The sequence below is a fragment of the Tyto alba genome, unplaced genomic scaffold (assembly GCF_018691265.1).
Source record: "Tyto alba isolate M040663 unplaced genomic scaffold, T.alba_DEE_v4.0 Super-Scaffold_22, whole genome shotgun sequence".
In the NCBI taxonomy this organism is placed as follows: domain Eukaryota; kingdom Metazoa; phylum Chordata; class Aves; order Strigiformes; family Tytonidae; genus Tyto; species Tyto alba.
In genome coordinates, this window is record NW_024881296.1 from 30,566,246 (window position 1) to 30,576,218 (window position 9,973).

The 9,973-nt window shown below is 40.5% G+C and overlaps 1 protein-coding gene across 1 annotated transcript; it reads left to right on the plus strand.

The window, feature by feature from the left end:
• The first annotated feature begins 2,798 nt into the window (after positions 1–2,798).
• On the plus strand, positions 2,799–4,997 carry LOC104367095 (trace amine-associated receptor 2). Its single transcript, XM_032983226.2, has 3 exons — positions 2,799–3,173; position 3,749; positions 4,254–4,997. Exons 1-3 carry the CDS (start codon positions 2,814–2,816, stop codon positions 4,829–4,831), a joined length of 939 nt encoding a protein of 312 aa, XP_032839117.2. The 5' UTR covers positions 2,799–2,813; the 3' UTR covers positions 4,832–4,997.
• The last annotated feature ends 4,976 nt before the right edge of the window (positions 4,998–9,973 follow it).

Below are 9,973 nucleotides of genomic sequence, written 5' to 3' on the forward strand. Positions count from 1 at the left end.
TGTAGTCTTGCTTTAGCCTGGTTAAACAGTTTCTTTTATAAAGGTTTCAGTTCCTGTACATTTGTTGGCAGGTTTTAGACATTTAATTTCTGAGAGGTAAGGTGTCAAACTGTTCCCCCATCACTGTTTTCTGTCCCATGATGAAAGGAGGACCAATGGTGAGGCACATGGGACACTGCTTTCTGAAGGTAATTCAAGTGTAGCCTCTTTCCACAGATTTTTTTTTTTAATCTAATATAATTGTGTCTGCATATATTTCTGCACAGATTTATGCTTCAGTAACCTATTTTAATAAATAATCATGTCTGTGAAGCTTGCATATCTCAACTGATTATTCAAAAATCAAGTTACTAGACATGTCTGTCTCAAAAATACTGGCAGATCTCAAAGATTAAATTTTTCTGCTGTACACATTGACAAAATTTTACTATTTTTGGTGTTTGTAAATTATTTTGTTGTAGATAATCCCAGAGATTTGAATTTAGTTTCCAACAGAAAGCTTCCTTCTTTGTCTTTAAAACAGCTGCCATAAAGGTAGACTCCTTTAAATGTTGTTAATTTTTCCTTAATTAATTTTAAAAAACATGTTTATTTTCTGCCCTGTTCTCATGACATACCGTATATCGTATTCAATAAAAATCCAGCCTCTGCTGAATAGCAGTCATTTACCCTTGGATTAGTAATACATCTTCAACACACCTGCATAAAGGTCAACATTAAGTCTGAATATCCACCTCTGACCTCAGAGGACTCTGTTTATTCACATCAATAGTGAATAGTTTGTTATTTTCGTGTAAATACTACCTTTCCTACTTTTTATTTCTTTATAAAGAATAGATTGTCCTATAACAGATGACAGATTGACCTAAATTAACACTTCTTTTTATCCATTTCTGTAACATATGGGGAAGACTTTCTGTATGTTATATGAAAGATGTAGATGCAACCAGCATGAGAGAAAGTGCTGTTGCAGTCCATTAAACTACAAGATTATAATCTTCTTCAAGATTATTAAAAATTTCATTTCTACGTTTCATTAGAAATGGTAATTATTAAAAAATAAGAATGTATTTACCACTAAACTAAATAAAAAAAAAACCAAACAAACAAAAAACAAAAACCAGAACATCTTTAATTCATCTTTACCTTTAGACATTCTATTCAAAGACTCCCTTTGATATGACTTGTTTCTACCTTAAGTCACTAAAATAGCTCCCCTATACATAAGGGTAAATGAATTAACAGAGCAAACAAAAATAATGGTCTTGGGTATACAGAGACTTGGCTTTGTTTATATAAACCCCTGTTGATATAAACCCCTAAACTATATACATAGTTTTAACTCAAAATATCCTGGGAAATAAATATAATATCATAAAAGAAAAATAAATTCTTACCTTCCATTAATCTGAGCCAAGTTACAGAGGGGGGTCTGTCTTCTACCAACATTGCAGTCTTGTAGAACAATAGCAAAACAAGAAAATGTCTACTTAATCTACTGATGGTATTATTAAAAGACATGCAGGTAGGAGTAGCCTATAACACTGACTGCCAAGCACTCTTAATCTTTTGATGCTCTGTTTCTATATTTCTTCATTCCAAGGTGATACATATTGAAAACAACTCCGTGGACCAAGTTACTTCCTGAGTTCATTTTAAGTGGGTTAAATTGCTGTAGAGAAGATCATCTCTTTCTGCTTCTATTTCTAAACTTGCTCTTAGTCCCAAACAAGTTATCATGTAAAGAGGTGGAAGAAATGGGTCTGGTTCTCCCCAAATAAATGAAGGAAATTTTTTGCCCCTTGAAAATATTCAGTAATGTATTTGTTTGCAACAACTGCAGCTGGACCACAGTCTATTGTAGGAGACAAGACTCAACCTATCTCCACTCCTTTTTCATTAATGGAATTAGAATGATAGAAAACAAGTATATATGTAGGGAAAGAAAAGACTGGTTTTTATCATACCAGTTTTACAACTGATTTCCATCAGATACGTTCATTTCTAGTACTTCACAATCCACAGCAGGTGAGTTTATCATCATAAATACTTTGAAAAAGGGGATTTTGGCAGCCGATTTGTGACTCTCAAGATGAGCATTTAGGTGAATAACTCATTAACTGAAATCTCCGAGGAAGCTGAGGTATATCAGCTTGCATACCATTTCTCCTATAGAAAAAAAAGATTGACATTCTAAGATTGAAAAGGCAAATAAATCCTACATATTATTTACAGACTGAAGTCACTTGAGGGGTTTCTTTGTCTAAGCATTTTCTTCTAACACTTTAAAATTACTAAAATTGTGATATATATAAAATACAAGAACCATAGTTTACAAAATGCTCCAGATATAATAAAATGCACAAAATAAAGTTGATGTTATTATATCATTTAGTTTAGTTAAGAGATAATTAAGTTTACTTTCAACTGCTTTGTTTTAAATATTATTTGCAATTAATTTTATAATAGCTTCCAGTTATCAGATTTCATGTACCATTTCAGAAAAATAATGGGTTGTAGTTAGTCCCTATTTAAGCCAAGAGAAAGTTTGTCTCTGAAATACTGCATTTCACTCAATTACTGAGTTCACTTTATCTTGACTTATTTTGTCTTGTATCCTCCTGTTGGGATTTGGAATCTTTTGGAAACTTATGAAAAGTAATTCTGCCTATGGGACTGCATCTCCAATAGAAAAGTCTAATAAAGAATTGATCATGCTTTCTCCAAATATCTCAAGGGATTTGACTGATTGCTCTGAGTTTGGAAATAGATCCTGTCCTGAGAGCTTTAGGTCAGCAGGAATACGAGGGGTAATGTATCTATTCATAACAGCAGCCTTTATTCTCACCGTTTTAGGGAATCTGGCCATAATTGTTTCCATCTCATATTTCAAGCAGCTTCATTCTCCGACCAATTTCCTCATCCTATCCATGGCCGTCACGGATTTCCTGCTAGGCTTTGCCATTATGCCCTACAGCATGGTGAGGTCTGTGGAGAACTGCTGGTATTTTGGGATGATATTCTGCAAAGTTCATTACAGTTTCGACCTGATCGTCTGCTTAGCTTCCATTTTTCATCTTTGTTCCATTGCCATGGATCAGTTTTATGCAATCTGCCACCCCCTGCATTACACCAGCACCATGACTGTCATGGCCATTAAACAAATCATAGCAGTGTTGTCCTGGGTTGAGTGAGTGGTGGAGTTTTTTGGTGGCAGGGGAGGGGGCTATCGGGGCGGCCCCCTGTGAGAAGCTTCTCGAAGCTCCCCCAGCTCCACGTCAGCTCCACTTCTGTTTGAGAAATTGAGCCAATCGGCTGCGCCTCTGCGATAATGTATTTAAGAAGGGACGTGGTGACGGGCAGTGGGACTTGTGAGGAGGAGTCGCTGCAGCTGCATGAACACCAAGGTCAGTGGAGGAACAGAGGAAGAAAGGAGGGGGGAGGTGTGCTGGAGCAGAGACCCCCCTGTATCCTGTGGGGAGACGGCAGGGCGCCCCCCCCCCCGCCACCCATGAAGATCTACGGTGGAGCAGACATTGATTTACAGCCTGTTGTTCCTGCTCGGATGATCAAGGTTCTGTGCCCGAAGAAGGCCGGGGTCTCATGGGAAAAGGTAGCCCCGCTGCTGTAATTCAGCGCTGGGAGGATTGCAGCATGCGGGGGAGTCCCACGCCGGAGCAGCTCGGGAAGGGCTGCAGCCGTGGGAGGGAATCCAGTCGGAGGAAGTTAGTGACCCATGACGGAGCAGTGTGGGGAACGCTGCGGCCCATGGGAGGAATTCAAGTCAGAGAAAGTTTGTGGAGGACTGTCTCCTGTGAGAGGGGGACCACGATGGAGCAGGAGGAACAAGTTTTGGACAATCCCCTCACCGAACATGAAGTAAGCAGCAGCACTGACTGCACCCTCCATTCCCTGCCCCTGCGCCGCTGGGGGAGGAGGTAGAGATATTGGGAGCAGAGCTGAGCCCGGGAAGAAGGGAGGGGTGGGGGGGAGGTGTTCTCAAGATGTGGCAATGCTTCTCACTGTCCTACTCTGTTATGTGTCATTAGTGTCTGTAATAAATGTATGTCTTTTTTTTCTTCCCCTAACGAGTCTGCCTTTTGCTCGTGATCATAAAAGGGGGATTTTTCCCCCATCCCAGTCCTATCTTGAACAGAAAGCCCGGCTCTCTGTCCCTTCTCATTGCCGGAGGGGAAGGGAGAGAGAGTGGCTGCGTGGTGGTTGGCTGCCAATCAGGCCTAAACCACGACAAGTGTGCTGGTCAGTGCCCGCTGCTCTTGCTTTTGGTGTGGTTTTCTCAGAAGCTTATGCTTCTGGAATTGAGGGCTATGAAATACTGGTTAAATGCTCAAGCTTGTGCCCTATTGTGTTTAACAAACTGTGGGGGGCTGTTTTATTTACAGTTGGTTTATTTGTTCCTGCTTGTATTATGATAGGGATTTATGTTAAAAATTTTACAGTCTCCCAAAGGCACACATTTGATTCGATCCAGGCACACATGCACACAAAAAGTGGTCAGAAACATGAGCTTTCTAAGAATAAAGATAGGAAAGCCGCCAAGACTTTGAGTATAGTTATGCTAGGTTTCTTAATATGCTGGTTTCCCTGTTTTTTCACAATCTTAATTGATCCATTTTTAAATTTCTCTACTCGTTTACCTTTGTTTGATGCTCTAAACTGGCTTGGGTATTTAAATTCTTTCTGCAACCCATTAATATATGTTTTTTTCTATCCATGGTTTCGGAAAACATTTAAGTATATCTTAAAAGGCAAAATATTTAACCCACATTTTTGTACAATAAACCTTTTATCTGAAGATCAGTCACAGTAATAGATACTACTACTGACAGCAGCTCTAGAAATGACGAAGAAACAGTGGATTACTGGATATTCATGGTTCAATAAAAGCCTGAAATGTGCAATATGAATTTTGAGTCAGCCCTGTAGAATTGTATCATTAAATATTTCTTAAATAAAATGAGACTCATTTTATATTATATTTATTTACCACTTGTATTCACTCTTAATGCCTTGGTAATGTTTCAGAAGATAAGTCTTTCTCGGATCTCTTAATGCATTGATTTTGTTTGTTGTGTTGTCTTTATTTATTTATTTATTTCAGAAGGTATTTACATACAGTCCATAAACTCAATTTTTCATCTGATCTTGTATGCATGTAGATATCTTTCTTGAGGTTCACCATCAGTAATATCCTACACTGAATACATCCCAGGCTAATATGGTGACCCCTTTTTGTGACTGGGGCATTAGCAGAGTCTGCTGTTATTCCCAAACAAATACGACTTGAGTGTAATTTTGTCTTGAAATTGATCTTTTCCCCTGAAAACAATAGAATTTGGATTTCTTATCATCCATGTGCTCTGTACTTGGGGAGGAATACTCGGTAATGAGAGTACTGCTCATACTCAGGTATGTACTTGTCCTTTCTTTGTTTAAATGTCAAGTTCCAGATGTCATAAAATATGCTTGCTGACAGTCCACCTTGTATTCGCCCCACCACAATTTCACACTGAGCTGGAGCCTCTAGTTGAGGTCCTTGTCATGCTGAGCTCCCTCTGAAGTCAGAAAGAGTCACTGCCATAGTTCACATCAGTTACACGCTTAAAATAAGGTCGACTGAGTTGTCATTACTGAATGCAGCTATTGCAGGGTTTTTTATCGTGAATTATACCTCTGGATTACCTTTTGCAGTATGCATACAGTTATTAAGGTCTGACTACCAAAAAGCCACCCATATGCTTATTCACTTCTTGCCTTATTGCATCTATATTAGTATGGCATACCAGTGATAGCCGCTCATTTTCCTTGTTGAAAACTTTTTAACGGATCTGTGATAACAGGAACGCGTTCTATTTTGGATCTGGAAAATCCCAATTTCACCCCCACCCTGAAACACCTGAGACAGCAAGGATCTGGAAGGTCACAGACTTTTCTGGGGTGGTGTGTAAGGCTCTCACCTTTCATAATAAGAAACATAAAACCCAGGACCTTTAAGTTGATACAAACACTCTCTGTGTACCATTGCCAGAACAGCCAGAGCAGGGAACAGAGCAGGGCAGGATGCATTGAGGACTTTAGGCACCTAGTAGTTAGATAATACATTGTCCCATATCATTGCTCAATACATGTCCAGGGACACCCCTGAATTAAACACAAGGGCAGCAGGAGAGATGACCAGGGAGATAAAGAAAACTGAGCAGCAAGTTGCTTGCGGCCAATGGCCCAGCTCTGGAGAGCTGCATCACTTTAAGACAGCCCAGCCCTGACTTTCAGAGCCTGTGCTGTCACCTCAGGTTTGTCTAGACTAATCTTAACCTGATTTTGCTCCTGCAGTGCTTTCCTAGAGATCAGCTCTCTGGAAGCTCTGGTGAAGTGGAGGGCAACCTTTGCATACATTTTACACAACACCTTACTGGGCAAGGCACCATCTGGGATGCTGTCAGGGTCCTTCTGCTTCTCCTTTTGGAGCTGAGCCACATGAAATACACAGTGTTTGAGGGTGATACGGAGAACCTGCAGTGTGCCAGTGCTGGCAGGGACTGGGGAGCTCCATTCCAGGTGATGGGGGACACAGCAGAGGCGACGTTGTAACCAGCTGTGCCAGGTCATGTCTACATGCAGCTCAATGCTGCTTCTTCAGAGAAACTTGCATGCCACCACATCCATCTTTGTGTTAAAACTAGTCCATGAGAGGTTTTTATGAGTCAGACAATGGCCCACAAAAGATTAAATATAACGCTAGACTTGGAGGCAGCTACAGATCCTTTTTAAGTGTCTTCACAATATTTGCTGCCAGCAGTATTTGCTGCTGTACTCAACTATTCTGCAGGGCATGTTTTAATCCCCCCTGTTAGTTACATAAGTATGTGTTAAGTCAATGTTAGATGTCTAACTAAGTCTCTAAGTCCACATTTAGGCATTTCTGAAAATTCTTCTACATATTAAATGTGTAGCTGGTGACACATGATGCAATTGGAGACATTGTAATAATGATTGAATTACTTCATTAACATATAGCATAAATAATTCAGAGCCATCCCAATACATTGCAGCCCCTACAAAGACAACACTTCTTCCAGACTATGAACATTGGGGGAACAATTCTGAGCTGTCTGTAAGGCTTCCGTGTGTCTTGTCCTTGTGTATGTCCAGTGTGTGCCCTTGGATGTTAAAGGAGTGTCTACTTAGTCTTGCTATTCAACTTGCAGCCTGAAGCTAGATCTTCTTCAGTAGTTCTTCTGGCCAAGGGGTCTTGCAAATCTGTCAGACACTGGGATTCGTTTCCTGAAAGACTTTGTGGTATGCCATGCTGTTCCACCTGCTGTTAAACTTGATGTTGGTTCTAAACAAAACACTGCTTTGCACAAAGCCTAGGGCATCAGAATAACAGATTTTTTGGGGGGGACCACACCTGTTGGTGCACAAGGGAACCAGAGTGTCTGTGGATATTGATATAACATATTCATCACATTCAATTCAATAGGATACATTTATGTTCAGATGCAAGCACTGCAGATCTCTTCATTTCCTCCTCTCCTTAAATATCATGGTAAGTTGCTTTGGTTTATTTTTTTCTGAAACACATGTTCACCCATTAATCTGTTTTCCCAGACTACACAGTGAACTGTTTTAGCATGTGTTCTGGTCTATATCAAACCCAGACTGCGTTCTTCTCCTCAGAGCAACAGACAGAAGAGTTAGGACTTCTTGTATCTTTTTTACTGTGAATCATTACAGCAAGAGCTAATGCTGCTCTTGGAGGATATATTTCCAATCCCAGATTCAGGAGGGAGTTCCATCTCCCACATCCAGGTGGGCACCTCAGTCTGAGAGCACCCCCCCCCCCATAGTCCTCTTCCTCTCTGGTACATCCCAGTTGGAACATGCAGGACAGCAAGACAAGTGTAAAAGCATCCCAGCCAGGTAATCCATACTCAGCCTCCCTTTTGCAATGCAGCCTCTCACAGCAATATTCAGAGCTGTCTTCAAAGCCAGTGATCTTTATTCAAACAATTGTTATATTTTTATTCTTAAATGGTTTGCAACTCACCAACTCATGGGCATTATCTGCAGTGCCTGCTTGTGGTCAGAATAGTTAAATTCACGATTATATTTTTTTTTAATCTTTTCTGTCACAGCCTAAACTGTGAGAAAGGATTTCCTACCCCCTTGTGGAGTCCACATGCAAAGGCAACCTTAAAGAGAAAAGTCGACATCTATTACTAAAATAAGGGTAACAAAAAAAAAGAAGTTTAATCCTTGGGTTGCAAAAACACCAGCTGAAAACTTTTTGAGAAATAGACTGATTTATTTTTACAGGCTCTGTACTGATTTTTATTTTATACCTTAATACAGCAGAGCGCTTAACAAGTATTTAGCATGAGGACACTGACATAACTGATTCTGAAGGCAGGCATGTTCTGGAGGTGAAGAAAGGGATTAATAACATAAAATATCCAAATGGCAATTCTCTGGAGACACTGCAGTAGCATTTCCAAAATAAATTCTTCAAGATTTAAATTAAGGGTTTTGGTTTACAGGCATTAGTTTTTCTATTCAGAATGAAAAGATGCCAAAGAAGTCAGATAAATTCAGGTAAACTAATGCCCAATAGTCAGCATCCAATTTTTACTTATAATGTTTTTTTTTGGCAAAAAACCCCACAACATTTTAATCAGCTTTAGTTAAAACAAAGTAAATAAAAGCAACTGCTATGTGAATCTCCTGACAAAAGGGTGTATACAGCTGTAACTTTAATATATTAAAATAATTTATTTATTTTTTTCATTTATGTAACCTAATCAAATCATCTTCCCACTGGATTGGTTACGTGTCATGGCTGCAGCAGTAATAAAGCATTGATGAAGCACTACAGAGAAAACTGACACAGGATGTGAAGTTTCTCAAGAGACAACCATGAGTCTTTTTACATATATATAAACCAAGAACATTCCAGTTTTCTTGAAAGAAAAGAGGAGTGTTTTCAGCTGTATTTTTAGTTATACATCTCCTCCAAAACGCGGGATGGAGAAAATCCAAAGCAGATTTGGTTTTCTTAAGAGAAAGGATATTCAAACACAAAAAATCCCATCTGGTAGTGCTTTGGGGTGTAGACGGGAGCAAGATGGAGGGGCAGGAGGGGAGAGGAGAGCAGGCAAGTGTTTATTTGCCTCTGATTGGGAGCAGCTTTCTCCTGCTCAGTGCCTGCAAGCAGAGGCTGTGGCTGCAGCAGCTCGTGGGGAGGCCAGCGGGGAGCGTGGCGGCTGGCACGTGCCACCAGCCCGCACCAGCATTTTCACGCTGGGCAGCTGGGGACATCTGAGCTCCTGCCCTCAGGGATCCTGCCCTCAGACACTTCCATGTCGGAGCCTGCGTGTGTCCCAGGTACGCTGGTGCCGCAGGTGGAGCGGACATCAGCGGAGCTAAGGGCCAGGTTTTGTCCCCTCGTCCTTCAGCTCAGATGCAGAGTGACAGAAGTGGCAGTCACAGCACTTGGCGACTGTCACATCTGTCTCCAGACCCGATGTAACACTGTATTCATGGTGGTTTAAAGATACTTCTGAAGATATAAAGATATGTTTTAAATAAATCAGGAGAGGCAAGATTTGAATCAAAGGAGGGACTGTGTGCTCAAGAACATCTTTTTCCCAAAAAACTTTCCCCTACACATCTCATTCTTCAATGCTTAAACAAACTTCTTTTATCTGTTTTCCTTCCCCAGGACTGGCTGCGTTGCAGTACTTCAGCGAATACTTCATGCTGCCAAATCATGATTTCATTCACACTCTGGAGCTCATAGCTGGTGTAGTATTGCTTTGATTTTGTTAAGATTTTTTAGGGCCTAAAACCACAAAGCATAGAATTTGCCCTTGTGCTATGTAGATGCACACGAGTGGAACCATCCTGTCCAAAACAGGAAGAAAAGACATCTGTGACTGCTTCCGTCCATCAC

Excerpts from the sequence above, each read along its gene's own strand:
- LOC104367095 (XM_032983226.2), top strand. The coding sequence starts at position 2,814 with ATGTATCTATTCATAACAGCAGCCTTTATTCTCACCGTTTTAGGGAAT.